At 45.9% G+C, this 15,737-nt stretch overlaps 1 protein-coding gene across 2 annotated transcripts in view; it reads left to right on the top strand.

Moving 5' to 3' along the window:
- The first annotated feature begins 142 nt into the window (after nt 1-142).
- Nucleotides 143-15,737, top strand: part of LOC135822243 (kinesin-like protein unc-104) — a 34,097-nt gene continuing 18,502 nt past the window's right edge. The window contains exons 1-21 of one of the 2 annotated variants that reach the window (XM_065334967.1): nt 143-482; nt 615-682; nt 1,330-1,412; nt 2,347-2,449; nt 2,665-2,730; nt 3,422-3,498; nt 5,204-5,305; nt 6,228-6,305; nt 6,520-6,553; nt 6,717-6,794; nt 7,484-7,549; nt 7,848-7,938; nt 8,680-8,822; nt 9,142-9,226; nt 9,579-9,759; nt 10,749-11,002; nt 11,340-11,490; nt 14,348-14,479; nt 14,908-14,980; nt 15,136-15,220; nt 15,643-15,719. In XM_065334967.1, coding sequence (XP_065191039.1) covers nt 383-482; nt 615-682; nt 1,330-1,412; nt 2,347-2,449; nt 2,665-2,730; nt 3,422-3,498; nt 5,204-5,305; nt 6,228-6,305; nt 6,520-6,553; nt 6,717-6,794; nt 7,484-7,549; nt 7,848-7,938; nt 8,680-8,822; nt 9,142-9,226; nt 9,579-9,759; nt 10,749-11,002; nt 11,340-11,490; nt 14,348-14,479; nt 14,908-14,980; nt 15,136-15,220; nt 15,643-15,719 — 2,127 coding nt within the window. In that variant the 5' untranslated portion in view covers nt 143-382. The remainder of the gene's footprint in view (nt 483-614; nt 683-1,329; nt 1,413-2,346; nt 2,450-2,664; nt 2,731-3,421; nt 3,499-5,203; nt 5,306-6,227; nt 6,306-6,519; nt 6,554-6,716; nt 6,795-7,483; nt 7,550-7,847; nt 7,939-8,679; nt 8,823-9,141; nt 9,227-9,578; nt 9,760-10,748; nt 11,003-11,339; nt 11,491-14,347; nt 14,480-14,907; nt 14,981-15,135; nt 15,221-15,642; nt 15,720-15,737) is intronic. The other variant, XM_065334966.1, reaches the window with a different exon arrangement.

Genomic DNA, 15,737 nt, shown 5'->3' with positions numbered 1-15,737 from the left:
TAGCGCCGCTAAGGCCGCGCACCCAGTTACATACCGCACTTGCATGTATGCTGTAATCTGGTATTGCTAGCGCTGGGTAGATCTTGCAGCGATCGTATCCACACGTACACACGATCAGATCGAACACAAAAATAGTGACGGAGCGCTGAAAATGATCGATATGACCTGTTTCTCCAGGACGAAATTTATTTGTTGAAGTGTTCAGACTTCAGTTGAGCAGAGCCAACGAACTGTTGATGATGGAAGCCTGATGAAGAATTTACCCCGAATTTCTGAGTAAGATGGTATAGCAGCAAGCCGATGTCCTCGCGAAACTTACATTAGCACTGTGTGGTTGGATTAGGTAGTCAATTCTGCCCAGAGCAGGAAGGAGAAAGTCGCCATGGCGTCCGTAAAAGTGGCCGTTCGAGTGCGTCCCTTCAACCAGAGGGAAGTCGACCATAACTCTAAGCTGGTCATTGAAATGGATGGACCTCGCACAGGTAACACACACCAATCATTCACGCAGTACTATTACCCAGCGGTCAAATTTTCAGTTCACTATGCGTATCCTGAGAAAACACACCATCTCCAATTTTGCAAATTTCTGTTACTGATTGCTGCTGCTGCTACAGCAATTATTCACCCGAAAGACGGCACACCAAGAACGTTTTCATTTGACTTTTCGTACTGGTCTCATAAGGTAAGATTACCCCTCTTGTTGCTCATTTTGGCTGTGCTCTTGTTATCGTCCTCCCCTTTGGTACTTGTGCGCTGATCAAACACAATAATCAGCTGTGCAGGCTGTTTATCTGCTCACTCTCACCATGATCACTCAGCAGCAGGCAACATGTGCAGCGTTGACACGTGCACCGTTTTCAAATCCTACCGCGTTTCTCTTGTCGTCCTCTTTCTAGTCATGGCTCGTCACAGTGTGTGAGCATCCATGCGTGAGCAGGGCGGTTGAAGCGTCCTGTGTACATGTACTTGTGGATCATCCATCATGACATGATTGTACATGTGGCCCTAGAACTACAGACAGTAGAAGAGGAGCACTGATGTCACAGCCAGGCACTGGCCACAGGCACATGGGTGTGGGTGTGTGTGTGTGTGCCCTTTCTACATAGTCATTTCACAAGAAAACAAACAAAATTCAAACAGGAAGGCATGCACTTTAGCCTATGGTGCTGTCAACTTTTTTGAATTTTTGAGTTGATTTGTTCTCAATGACTTGCATGAGAGTTCACTGTATGAGTGTAGGTAGATTGCTACCACGTCGGCCATGACTATTGTACATGCGTCGCATGCATCAGGACTTGACTTATGAAAGGGATTTCTGGTTTATTGCAGACCAAGGATGATGGCACTTTCCACAACCAACAAGTTGTCTATGATGACATCGGCCATGAAATGCTGGAGCATGCATTTGAAGGGTAAGCGCATCATTTTCGCTCTGTCATCTGCACACCGACATGCATGTGCGGTGCTCATGCCATCATGCCCGAGTCCACAGAATCCACTGCTGTCTATGTACTACTCTGTGTGTGTGTGTTGCGCGTGCACTTGTGCGCTCGTGTGTGCATCTGTGTGTGTGTGTGTGTGTGTGTGTGTGTGTGTGTGTGTGTGTGTGTGTGTGTGTGTGTGTGTGTGTGTGTGTGTATGTTCAACCTTTGATCGTATAGTGGAAAGGCGAATGGTGTATGAAGTGGCGAAACCTGCGCTTGCGGTGCCACTCCACACAAAACATTTCGAACGGTGATGTAGTCGCATAGTCTCTATCTCATAATGACATTTGCCCATTCCTACAGCTATAGTCAATCCTAGGTCATTTTGAAAGTATGTACATTGAAGGGAGAATCCTGTTTAGGTGCTTGTATGTGTGCTTTCAAAGGTATAACACTTGAAAGTCGACTCTTGGCAAGTTTTCACTCTGAAGCTGCAAGTGAACAAGGGATTTCTCCACTTTCACCGTCATCAAGGCACATGATTCGAAAATGGCGCTCGGCTTGAATGTCCTCGTGTTTGCCTATGGAAAATCGAAGTTGCTGCAAGCATGACACCTGAACTGTTTGAGGCAAGATGACTGCGATCGGCGTGCTGGCATTGTGACTAAGGCACTGGACAGCAGCACTGGTGTTTTGACCCCGTTGCAACCAGTTCAGAGCTGAGTGGTAACGTCGAGCATCCAGGATGCTGAGGATTCATTTTATAATGACGTTATTATAAGTATCCAAAAAGTGCCGGAATGCCTTTTGAGTTAGGCACACTTTCTGCTTGCAATTTAGCAGGCCGCTAATAACAAAGTCAAGTACAATTGGGATGTTTGAAGCCTACATTCGTGTTTTTGTTTGATAATTTGTCTTGTAGATACAATGTATGCATATTTGCGTACGGCCAGACGGGAGCGGGAAAGTCCTACACCATGATGGGCAAAGCACACGACAAAACCGACGGTGGTATCATTCCACGTGTAAGTGTCTTACTAGTGTGCGTATACCAGTACATACTCTGCTGTGGGTTGACGTTTAGCAAGCAGCTTGCGCATGTAGATGACTTTACCGATGCTTGGACTGATGGTATGCTCTATTTTTGTTTCTGTGCCATGTCCCCCCCCCCCCCCCCCCCCCCCTTCTAACGATACGTTCCTGACTGAAAGCATCACATCTTCTGTTGTGTCTCTTGCAGCTTTGCGAGGAGCTGTTTGCGCGTGTTGATGCCAACGATGATGCTGACTTGTCTTTCCATGCTGAGGTGAGCTGACCTAGGCTTGCGGGCGCGCTCGCGCGTGTGTGGGTGTGCTTATGCATACTAATTCAAAAGCATGTCTATTCTTCTTTTGAGCTGCAGTTATTCGATTTCCTGTATACGTATAGCCACCTCTTTACTAGTCTTTAGTAGTCCAGCACTCTTGATTTCTTGCAGGATTTTCAAGAAACGAATTGCTGCCATAATGTTTGCCATGGTAATCCGCATTTTTTAATCCGTCTGCGGCAGACCTTTCCCAATGCAAGCAATCAAATGGTGTACAAACTCAAGCTTTTTATCCAGCGTCCATACATGTACAGTCCGTTGTATACTGTGATGGACTACAATGCTTGAGAGTCAATTACGTCGTAGACTACCGCAGACTAGAGATCAGATGCTCGCATTGTGTTGTCAATTTGTCATAAAGCAAGTTTGCTGTGTGTGACTAGCACCCATTTCCTCTGAAAGAAAGCTCACGAAACTATGCACAATTTGATATGCATTATTATTGCCGAAAACGTTATGTGTGGATACTAGTATTTTGTGAATCCCTCGTTAATTCAGCGGAAATCTGCCAGACAGGTGGCACCAGAGGATGAAAGGGACTGTACTTTTATTCTATTGCTCTTTTTTTTAATGTTTTGAACGCCTGTACTGCATTTTGTTCTGTTGTTTTATTTTGTGTGCGTGCTTGTAGGTCAGCTACTTTGAAATTTACTGCGAACGCGTGCGTGACCTTCTCAATCCGAAAAGCAAGGGCAACTTGAAAGTTCGGTAAGTTCTCAGCTGGTCTTCATGCACTGAACACCCGCGGTGGCTGCTGCCTGCTGGGTGTGGTGTGTCGTATTCCAGCTGGGATGTGTTGTACTGCATTGTAGGGTGGCCAGCATGATTCATAGACTTGTCCATGTTAAAACCTGAAGATGGGCCTTGCCCGAAAATTCGGATGACTTTTATAAAAAAATGTCGTTGATGGACTTCGCCTACAGTCCATTCAGAAAAAAATGAACTTCTAGCTTTTGGCCATAAATGGGTCAAACGTTGAGTTTTTTTAGAATTTTTTTTCTGCAATCCCATATGGAATCCTCTTCCAATTATGTTTCTGAAGTTTTTTTGTCCAAAAAGCAAGCCAAAGCAAGAATAGGATTTCGGCCAGGTTTTGCCCCAAAAGCACTGAATTGGGAAAAACCATCAAAATCCAGGCCGTTTGACCCCGCCTGCAACAGTGCATTCTGCGGTTCGAACCCCAGTTCAGGCACCCTTTTTGGACCCTTTTTCAAATTTCAAAGTTCGCAGCACTGCACTGTGTACGATGAAATCACGAAAAATCGCCAAATACGGGAGCTCGCCAGAGCCAGGACCCATCTTTTTATGAATGGACTGTAGAGACCATTTTAAAGAGTGTATATGTGGTTTTATTCCGTTTAGTAAATGTTGAAACCTGTGCAATATCTGCAGTGTATGTGATTAGGTATGTATAGTCGTCGCCAAAAGAATCCGGCCAATGCTATGCTAGCTGTACATGGGGCTACAGTCATGCACTGCCACTACTTACTATACCCTGCTGCCGGGCCTGCATACACTGATACAGGCAGTGCCGTGCTTGACTGCAGGCAGCATGCTCAGTGCAGGCTCTTCTCCCCTGTGCTGGTATAGTGCAGTATTCAGTAAAGCATGCATGCCACAAAGTACCGCCGGTGAACGCGTTCCATATCACTCATATCCATGGTATCGGCATTGCCCGGATTTTTTTGCGACGACTGTAGCATGTAAGTCTGTCACCCTAGTAATCAGGGCATAGATTAACGGCCGGACATCGGACATTTTCCGGCCATTTTCGGCCACTGACTGGACGTTTTCAATTTCACCGGACATAGTGTCCGGTCAAAAAAGTGAAAAGAGAGCAGCGACCTTTCGACCTTTTTATGCAGAGTTGGGCTTTCTTCGGAGCTTCGTGCCAAATGCGACTTGCATATCGTACAACTAACACGTACACCGTAGTCTCAGGCGTAGACTTCACTATTTTACTTGATCCGCCTGTGTTGCTACAGTCAATTCACACTTTCGATTGTTGGTGTCGACTTCGCACTTGAATCGATGGGTTGGACTGCTAATGAGTCATTGTGAATATACTTCAGTACTGCTAAAAAAAGAAAAGAAGAAACACCCTGAAAATGTGTTGTGGAAAATGTCCGGGCATGTCAGGACAGATTTCAAAACGGAAGGACATTTGTCCAAGCTAAATGAAATCCTTAAGCTATGCCCTGCTAGTAATATATAAGGACTTGTAGATTACTACTGGCAAAGTGTAAATAATACACCCTCAAAGGCTCCAACAGTGCTGTGCCGGCAGGAGTATGCGTCTTATGGATTCTGTCTTCAGTACGCAGTCCTTGCATGGAGTGGTGTGGAAGATGTAAGTATGTAAGGACAGTCCATGTGAATACTTCTCACCATGTGTGTTTATCTGATTCTCCAGTGAGCATCCCAAACTTGGTCCGTACGTGGAAGACCTGGCCAAGTTGGCGGTAACGTCCTTTGCCGATATTGACCGTCTCATTGATGAAGGCAACAAATCTCGGTATGGAATTATGCCGTTAGAGCTGCACATGCTAAACTGTTCAGTGCAATATTATTATGGTGGTAGTTCCTCTTATGGTTATTCCACTCATGGTTTCTCTGAAGATTTGTAGTCTCACGTCCGGTAATTTAACTGGTTGTAGTAGTCCTGTACAACGGGTAATTTTAGCGACTGTGATATTTTAGCAACTTAAGCGAAAGGAGTGTTTTCGCTAAAGTTTTGCCGCGCCAATCGAGCATTTACATGTACAGTACAGTACTACAACATCCTTCTTTTTAAAGTCTGAAGCTCGGATTGCTAAAATATTTCATCGTGAATTGGTCCAGATCCAGAAAACGCTAAAAAATTTACCCGCTAGAATTAGCCGTTCTACAGTATGTGCATGCTGTGGACTGAACACTACAGCATAGACATTAGGGCTCAAACGATTAGTCCGATTAACCGGTTGCAGACCGGTTACGAAGAATTAACGGTTAACCGATAAAGATAACGGTTGCGCAGTAACTTTTCAGTCAATTTTTCAAGTATCAGGTCGTTGCAAAGTGTGCACTTTCGCGGGCTGTCGCACGCGTACGCAATTTCTGGGCTGTCAACTCGGTCATATCTGGTCTCTTGGTGTGAGAGTATGTATGAATGAGCATGCAAGAGAATGTACACGTGTGCGTTGTACTGAATAGGGTACATTTTTTGAATGAGTATAGTCAAATATACGGTTAAAAAAGAGTCCGCAGGATTGCCGTGGCTTATAGGTTATAACCGGTTAACCGACCGTTAGCTTAGCAGTTAACCGTCAGGGGTAAAACCGTGACCGTTTGAGCCCTAATAGACATGTGTCATCTTTGGACAAGGTCAGCCCATGTCAGCCATTTCATGTGTTATCAACTTACCGTGTGTCTGTGTCTGTGTGTGTGTTGCTATATAGTACTGTTGCTGCTACCAACATGAACGAGACCAGCAGTCGCTCTCATGCTGTCTTTACTCTCGTCTTAACCCAGAAAAGGTACATTCTCTGCTTTTGCTTTCCGCGGAAACTCCAGCAACTGTGCTTCTCTGTGCCCAACTACTTCGAAGTATTTGTCTGATAGATACTGTATGTACCTTTGTGTGGTCTGTGGACATTACTTATCATCTCTGCAAACTAATCCTGTGCTGTTTCTAATTTTGCTTAATGCTTGTGTGTTTTCTTTGCGCTGTTCTTTCGTTTGGTGCTATAGATTTGATCAAATGACCAAGCTTACCTCAGAAAAGGTAATTTGTTTGTCCCAGTTATCTGGCCTGGACCTGTGAACGTATTACCTGTTCTTCATGACTAGATGCCTGAAAAGCCCGGCTTTTGCCTTCAACATGTCTGAGTTTTGATGGTCACAGGTCTGAATCTCTGTACGATGTTTCATGCATTGTATTCTTACAGGTCAGTAAGATCAGTCTGGTGGATTTAGCTGGCAGTGAGCGTGCTGACTCAACCGGTGCAACGGGTTCTCGTCTAAAGGTAGGGGTGTGCCCTAGACCTGAGTGAAGTAGGTGTTTAGTGGACAGTGGAACTCACTGGTTGGTGTAGAATCATGTTGCAGTCAAGTACCCACTTGTACCTGTATGTATGTATGGTGTAGCCCAGCAAATCCTCCTTGAATTTGCACTAGCTCAACACTGCTTTCCACGTCATAATCATTGAGTGGATATAACTTAAGGCTATTGGCCACACCTTGATCAATTGACCTCTTCTTTTTCTGCACTGCAACTGGCCCGTATTTGATCATGCCTATTGGTTATAGTCCATAATTAATCATCTAATTTGGAGCAAAGTAGAGTATACACAGTAGCCTTGTGTAACTCCCCCCCCCCCCCCCCCCCTGGATTTTAACCATATTTTTACTAGTATGTTCTATAAATGCTTGCCCCCCCCCCCCCCCCCCTCATGTGACGGATGATGTTGTTGGCAGCCTTTGTTTGTTTTCCCCACTTAAATTCTTGGATTAGACAGTTTATGCTTTACAACTTTTTTTTGTTATGTCTGCGTTTCGAAGGACTAACATTTTCTTGCAAGTTCTTTCTTGCCAAACGTGTATAATTCTGGTCAGTGGTCACCAGGATTGGTGAATCAGCCACGTCATTGTGTTTTTCTTCCTTCAATTCTCTGCTTGTTCCTCCTGCTTTGCTGTGTTGACTGATGGCGTGCAGGAAGGTGCCAATATCAACAAGTCCCTGACAACTCTGGGAAAGGTCATCCATGCTCTGGCTGAAGCCGTAAGTTGCCGAGTCAATGTACCGTCTCCTTCCCAAAATCATGCTATTTGCCGCACCAACTCATATACATGTACCTGCTTTCAATTATGTATACGTTCAAGTGACCGTCCGAGTTACTGGTATCTATGGAGACCTGGCAGCGAATGGCCGACCCAATAGATTTTGGTCTAACGTTTGCGGATCAGTCACTCAGAATGTTTAAATTCTTGCAAGCCGCTTACAGTTTGGCGAGTCTTTCTTTAGTGTGGTTTTGAAACGGTGCATGCACGCCTCCGTATGTTTCTCTGTTCTTGCACAGTCCGATCCAAAGAAGAGGAAGAAGGTTGATCTGAAGAACTTTGTTCCGTACCGAGACTCAGTTCTGACTTGGTTACTTCGTGAAAATCTTGGTAAGGCAGTGCATCATTGCAATGTTCTGAACGTTGTGAGCGTTCACTTAGAAATCATTGCCAGGGAGTTTCCCCGTTGTTCCTGATCATTAGTTGTCAGGATTTAGGCATCGTTGCCAAGGCATGATGGCTGCTCACAAATGTTATGGAGCATGCAGGCGACTGTGGCGACATCTGCTGCAAATGTATAATATTTGCCTTGTAACATCTCAGTGTAAGTTGAGGTATCAAAGAGCCCATGCTAGTATCACTCATCCATGCTTTCATATCAGTAAATGTCTTGTAATGGAGTCATTGCTTAGTTCCTGCTTCGTGGAAGTCTCAGGGCACATCCAATGCTACAGGCACTTGCTACTCCAATGTATTGCTGCATGTACCTAAGCCCGCACACGCGCACCCACACACCACACACACGCACGTGCCCGTGCATACCACGCATGCGTACATACACTTACATACACATACAGGCCTGTCTTGTTGCTGTGATGTATCCGTGACTTCGTGTTAGGCCACTACTTTCCACATATACAGTCAACCTTGCAAACAACAACCCTTGAGTGTACATGAGAATATGTCGTTATTCTCCGGGTGTCGTTATTCATGAGATTGAAAGTATGCCGTCAAACGGTCACTTGTAGTTGTAGGTCTGAAGATTGTGCCGTTATTCGCAAGTTGTTGTTATATCTGATGTCCACCGATGTTGACTGTAAGTCGTGCTGCATCTCGGTTGGTTTCTGACAGGTGGTAACTCTCGCACAGCCATGGTAGCAGCACTCAGTCCTGCGGATATCAACTATGAGGAGACGCTCGGCACGCTACGCTATGCTGATCGCGCCAAGGCCATTATGTGCAAGGCCATTGTCAACGAAGATCCCAATGCAAAGGTAAGATTGACTGCCCAAGAGCTTAGCTTAGTGGTAGAGCATCACTGGCCATAAACCAGGATCCCTGGTTCGAGTCCTGGTGGTAACAGTCAATTTTTTTCTTCAGACTTTTCCTGTTTGCAACTTTCCCTCAAAAGTAATGAATACACCTGATGTACTGTAGCAGGAGCATGGGTATTACTGTGCCAATGGCCCAGGTTTGCATGTTGGAACCCTGGTTTATTCTTGAGAAGCTGTGCTTTAAAGTGATGGTTCCTTTTTGCTTTATGCTCACACTCAAATCCGCTATTCTATCTTGCATGATTTGTTCCTCTGACAGCTGATCAGGGAGCTGAAGTCAGAGGTTTCCCAACTCCGGGACTTGATTCGCGCTGAAGGTCTTGAGGCACAGCTCAAATCCATCGGTAGGTATTAGTATCATATTTTATTTAGGTGTCACTGTGTGTGTGTGTGGGGGGGGGGGGGGGTTGACACTGGGACCCTGTGAGCAGATCTGCACCGCTTTTTGGGTTGTTCTCTCGCCCAGTCATCTTGCATTTCTACTCACGTGCCTGGATTCTGATTAGGACTATGGCAGTATCTCTTGCAACGTCATCACTCCGATATTTGAAACAATCCATTCTCATTACGTTAGGATGGACTCGGATGGAGAGCCAGGGATACATTGATAGCAAAGAAAAGGACCAAGGAACTACAAGTTACACTTTAATGTCCACTAACACTGTCTCATTCTGTTGTTGATGTGTGTTTGCCCAGGCCTCTCTGGTAAGCAAGAGCTACCCGCTGGGGCAACAGCTCGACCTCGCGCCAGTTCAGCCACGGATCAAGAGAAGCGCGAGGCTCTGGAAAAGCTGCAGGAATCTGAGAAACTGATCGCCGAGCTCAACCAGACTTGGGAAGAGAAGCTGAAGAAAACACAGCTCATGACATCGGAGCGGTAAGCTAGAGATGTTGTTTGTAAGATGTTTTTGGATTTTCCGATTGGCCGAGCTCGGCTGTGAAAACTATTCAAACCACTTATTGAAAATGAAAACAAGTGTGCAAGTGAATGATATGTAAGCCAGGTAGCCTATTTGATTCAAATGACAACATGTGTATTGCAGCTGCAGCTAGAATGGCTTTCAAGCCTCCTGGATTGGCTACCAGAGAGTTGGCTCTTTGGGTTTGCTAGGAGGTGTTATGCGTGGTGGTGGTCTTTCTCAGTGTGCACTTGAAAAGTGGTCATCGACTTCGTGAATAACGGCCTCGGGTAGAACAGCAACCCGTGAATAACGACACACTCTTCAGACCTAGGGACCATGTGACTGCGTATTTTTGAACCTCACGTATCACGCCAACTCGTGAATAACAATACTTTTCTCATGCACCATCAAGGGCCGTTATTTGCAAGGCTGACTGTATGTGTCATTTGGTATTTACGTGATTTTTTTCATTCCTGGAACAAATTGGAAGCGTTTCCAATTCTTCAATGTAGAACATGCATCTGCGCAATCCACACCAGTCCAAATGAACACTAGGAAGGTTAGAACCAAACGTTTTCGTTCCCTTCTCTTCATGGGCTCTTACAGGGAATAAAGCAAGAATGACTCGAAGACAGCAATTATCTGGGCAAAGACTTGAGGGAGATAAGCATCACGCTAAAAGTGTGAAAAGGTCAGCTGGTCAAAAACGGCATGAAGATCAAATAATAATACTAACACATCGGATGTATCAAGAGGAAAGATTGGTGTTAGTCCACGTGTGAGTGCTAAGAATAATATTTCCTCTTGATACATCCGATGTGTAAGTATTATTATTTGATCTTCATGCCGTTTTTGACCCGGTGACCTTTTCACACTTGTAGCGTGATGTATATCTCCCTCAATTCTTTGCCCATATAATTGATGTCTAAGTAATTTTTCTCATTCTATCTCTTTCAATGCGCAGTGAGACTATGCTTGCTGCAATCGGTCTGTCGGTGAACGCTCACGAGGATAGCGCTGCGGTGGGTATCGGCCAGCCGTCGACAATGCCCCACCTTGTCAACCTGAACGAGGACCCGCTGATGTCCGAATGCCTGCTTTACTACATCAAGGAGGGCGTGTGTCGTGTTGGCCGACATAACTCACCAGTCAAGCAAGATATTCAGTTGTCCGGCCTCAATATCCAGGATGAACACTGCGTCATGGAGAACACTGCAGGTATTGTACCATCTAGAAACACCTGTGATCTTACTCCGGCAGTCGCATGTCTAGATTCACTGGATTCACTGGAGCACCTGTCCTATTCTTGTCAGTATGAAGCATGTTAGTGTGGAATGGACTGGTGGCTGGTCAATCTAATCTTCGCTCTTGATTTGTCTGGGTGACTTGCTTCTATGCATAGAGTTTCCATTTCCAGTGCTTGTATTGCGTGTGTGTGTGTGTGTGTGTGTGTGTGTGTGTGTGTGTGTGTGTGTGTGTGTGTGTGTGTGTGTGTGTGTGTGAGTGAGTGTGTACATGTGCATGTGCATGTCCACACATGTCGTGTCATGATTAGGTGAGATTCAGATCACACCCAAGGACGGTACTGTGTATGTGAATGGTCAGATAATCCATGAGAGTACGGTGCTCAACACAGGTGCCCGTATAATCCTGGGTGCAAACCATGTCTTCCGGTTCAATCACCCTGAGCAAGCCCGGCTATTGAGGTAAGTATTAGGTATTCAATGTAGCAGTTCTTCCCTACTTTCAAAGTGGTGTCAGACCATTGATGTTGATACTAGAGAGGTTTCGGGGTACGGTTTTCCGTGCCGAAATCCGTATGGGCGCTACGGATTTTTTCGAGACGTGCTCCATACGATTTTTCGGCACGGAGAATCCGTGTGGACCGGCTTTCATACGAACCATGTTTCGTATGGAGATTTTGCGTCATCGGGTGCAGAAAGATTTTTTGCATACACATTTGGTACGAGAAACATCGATTCCACAGTAAGTTTTGATTTCGGTACAAATTTTCAAAATAAAAAGGCATAGCGCGAGAATGTGACGTGTTTGCGATCGTAACCTAGGCAATGACGGCAAACATAGAAGTTTCGTACTCCAGAACATTTCACTGCTCGAAAACGACGTATAAAAAATCCGTATCGCGTCTACGGATTTTGGCACGAAAAATCGTACTCCGGAACCCCTCTACTGTCTACAGGTATTTGCTGCTCTTGGCGTTCCTATTGTCGTAGTCCGGCGGGTGTCTAACGCCCTGGTCTGCTCTGCTGTCAATCCCCGGGGGCGGATCCCGTGCTGAGGGCCTGGGGGTCTCTTTAGTTGACCGGCATCACTGCCCCGTGTGCCGGTCAGTGGAAGTTTCCCTGGCGGTTTCCCCTGTTTGAGGGTGCATTTTTCCAAACCCGGTTACTTCCCCCGGCCCCTCACGGTCATTTCTCCCAAATGGTGGGACAGAAGGCACGTTCGGTCTGACAGCTAACAATTTATCAAGTTTCTCTGTCATCAGTTTCATTTCCGATTCCATATCACGTTCGGTCTGACAGCTAACAATTTATCAAGTTTCTCGGTCATCAGTTTCATTTCCGATTCCATATCAGTCAGTCTACGCTGCACAGATGGCGGACAGGGGGACACAGGAGCACTGGCCGCGGCTACTAACTGCATGTTTAGAGTTTCATGTGGTTCTTGATGGACAGCGGTCAAGTCCGTACCGTCCCATACCCTCTCTAGATGCAAAGCATATTCCAGGGCCTCATCCACATTAAACGTTGGGTTCTCCAATACCCGTAGTTGCAATTTGGAGGGAGAAAGCCCATCGATAAATAGGTCCCTCAACAACTCCCCTTGATTGTCTGGAGTCATAGTTGGGTACGCTCGCACCACTAACCGTCTTAATTCATCGCAATAACGGGCTAGTGCTTCCCCAGTCTGGCGGCGTCTGCCTTTAAATTGAGCTTTAAGCTGACGTCCATTCCCAATGGGGGCAAATCGGCGACCCACTTCTTCAAGTAGCTGCGGCCAGTCCCTCCTATGTCCTAAGGGAAGGGTGGTATAAACTCGTTGAGCCGCCCCCCTTAGTCTGACCCCTAGAAACTGTGCCTGTACTGCCTCAGTCCACCCATTTAGGTTTGCACATTCTTCAAAATACAAGACTGAAGTTATATTCTTCCCAATCACCCTCACCGTTAAAAGCCTCTGGCATGATGAGCGGCCGATTGGGTTGGGCATCCCCTCCATACCCGCCGAAGTAGGCGGCAGGAGCATCGGCATCGGAGCAGGTTGAGCCACGACACCTGGGAGAGGACCTGGAGGAGCGAGAGCAGTAACAGCAGCTGCAAGAGGAGCAGCAGCAGCAGGAGGAGCAGGAGCAGCAGCAGGATCGTTGCACCGCATGCGGCGGTGCGTACTCCCATAACGGGAATGCCGCAACCATTCCACGTGTCGTACGTTCCGTCCAAAGGTGCGCGCGCTTTTTGCAGCTCAATGAACGAAACGTGCACGCGCTTTCAGAAGTAGAAAAATTACGACTACCAACCAGCCCGGAAAGAAGATGGGCTGTGTGCAGCTTCCCATTGATCACTTGGCTTATGTGAAAGGATATCGGAGTACGACGAGTGTGTGTTGAGTGTCAGTTTGTATGAAAGTTCAATTTACATAGGATAAATGCCTCGGCTTCGTTTTTATGGAAAATAAAAACAAGTTGTAAATCCCGAGGCGAATTTTTATTTCCCATAAAAACTCAGCCTCGGCATTTATCCTATACGTACCGCCAAGAGTACATGAAAAGCAGAGTGTGCAGCTTGGGACCTTTTCTGCTATAGGTGTCTGTCATGGCGGAATTCCGTGATTACATCATATTTGGTGCAGATCTGAGGCGGGAAATGGCGTAGTGCGTACAACTGAGCTGCAGTTGTGCAGAAAGAGACCTGCTTGAATCCTGCTTGTACGCACTACATCACTAAAATGATGTAATCACGGAATTCCGCCGTGACAGCCACTCATCCGAGCTGCACACTCTGGTTTTCATGTACTCTTGGTACAAACTATTGCATAAAGAGCGGGAGCTAGCTGGGGGAAATAACAGGGTACTCTAATTTCAGAAATTTTCGGTGCTCAATATTTTCAGTATGAGGGCAACAGGCCAGGTTAAGTGAACAGAAATTTTAGGTACAGAGTAGCAGTTCCCTATTGGATTATGTGTGTTAGTGTTTGTTCGGTGTATTGAAATTTCAGGTATGAAACAGACGCACCGAAAGTACCAAAAATTAAAGTACACCGAAAATTTGTGAAATTACAGTATACCAAATATTCCCCAGGCCTTGTGTGAAGACATAAAATAAAGACGATTATGAACCCGTTTACGGGAGATAGATAAATAATTAGACACCTAAATAAGGCAGACTTGTCACGTAGAGGCCTAAAAGGCACGTGTCAATAGTATGGATATGACACTATGTACCTGCACGGCCTATGTAGTTATGTGTGGCAGCCAACGCAGAGGAGAGTAGCCTTGTAAAGGTATGAATACTGTTTGTGTGCGTGTGCACGTGTGCATCTCCGCAGGGAAGAGCGGGAAAAGGAAGAGTCATCGCAACCGGCCGATGGTGACAGCACCGCTCTAGCTGATTGGTCGTTTGCTCAACGGGAGCTGATTAAGGTTCAGGGCGCGACTGTTCAACGTGAGATGGAGGAAAAGTGAGTGCACCTACAGTCCATTTCAAAACTATAGACGCGTAGGGTTTTTGAAATATTTCAAATTTGGCTGGAACTTTTTGAGAATAGTTTTCGGAATATTGCTCAGGTCCGCTCCACAATTACTCTCATAGTTTCTAAATGATTGGATAACAGACGCCCAATTTGGAAAAATTTATGCACAAAGTGATCACAGATTTTATGTGGAAAAGAGGCTGGCATAACGGTTTTTGCCTAGGTACGCGTCTATAGTTTTGAAATGAACTGTACTCTCCTTTTTCTGAGAAAGCTGTGTAGAAATCCTGCTCTGTAATAAGTGATGCTGTCTGTTCATGTACTGACCTCTAGTGTCTTCACTCTTGCCGTTGGGTATGCTGTATGCCAATAATACCAGATGCTTGATGTTGTGATAATTGTTTTGCGTCCTTCAGGGTCTCGGTTTTAGAAGAGCAAATGAAAAGAGAGAAGGAGGAAGCGGAAGCCGTCCTGGAGCAACAGAAGGAGGTGAGACACAACATGCAGTCTGCACTCTGTAGTCAGCAGCTTATTCAGTTGTCATTCTCGCATGGTATCAGTGTACGCTAGCCGCCGGATATTGAGATTCTGACCATGTCCCGTGTCTCTGTTGTGCCTGGTGTACATGGCTGTAATCAAATCAGGAGTTTGAGCAGAAGATCAAGCAGCTTCAGGAACAAGTTCTTGCAGAGCCCTCTGGGACAGTGGTGGAGAAGCCAGCAGAGCCAGGTAAGGTGTCATGCAGTATAGCATACTGGCTTTGTTGCTATCGGCCTGGGTGAATTATTCTCGCTCTCGCTCTCTCTCTCTCTCTCTCTCTCTCTCTCTCTCTCTCTCTCTCTCTCTCTCTCTCTCTCTCTCTCTCTCTCTCTCTCTCTGTCGCTTCTCCTCTCTCTCTCTCTCTCTCTCTCTCTCTCTCTCTCTCTCTCTCTCTCTCTCTCTCTCTCTCTCTCTCTCTCTCTCTCTCTCTTTCTTTCTTTCTCTCTCTCTTTCTCTCTCACTCACTGTCCCTCTCTCAATCAAACATAGCAAATCATTTGATTCTGAAGTATCGCATGGCAGCCCAGAAACTACTGGTGCACCATTGACGAGTGTGGAGAGTGCTAACATTTTCTCTGATGCCTATTTCTTCTCTTTGTGCTGTGTGATAGAGCTGACAGAGCAGCAGCTTGTACGCGCCAGACTAGCTTTGGAGCGCTGGAAAAACCATCAGTATACTTCACTCAAGGTAACTGTTTTAGCCATG

The sequence above is a fragment of the Sycon ciliatum genome, chromosome 8 (genome assembly GCF_964019385.1).
Source record: "Sycon ciliatum chromosome 8, ocSycCili1.1, whole genome shotgun sequence".
NCBI lineage: Eukaryota > Metazoa > Porifera > Calcarea > Leucosolenida > Sycettidae > Sycon > Sycon ciliatum.
This window is presented reverse-complemented; position numbering and strand designations above follow the sequence as displayed.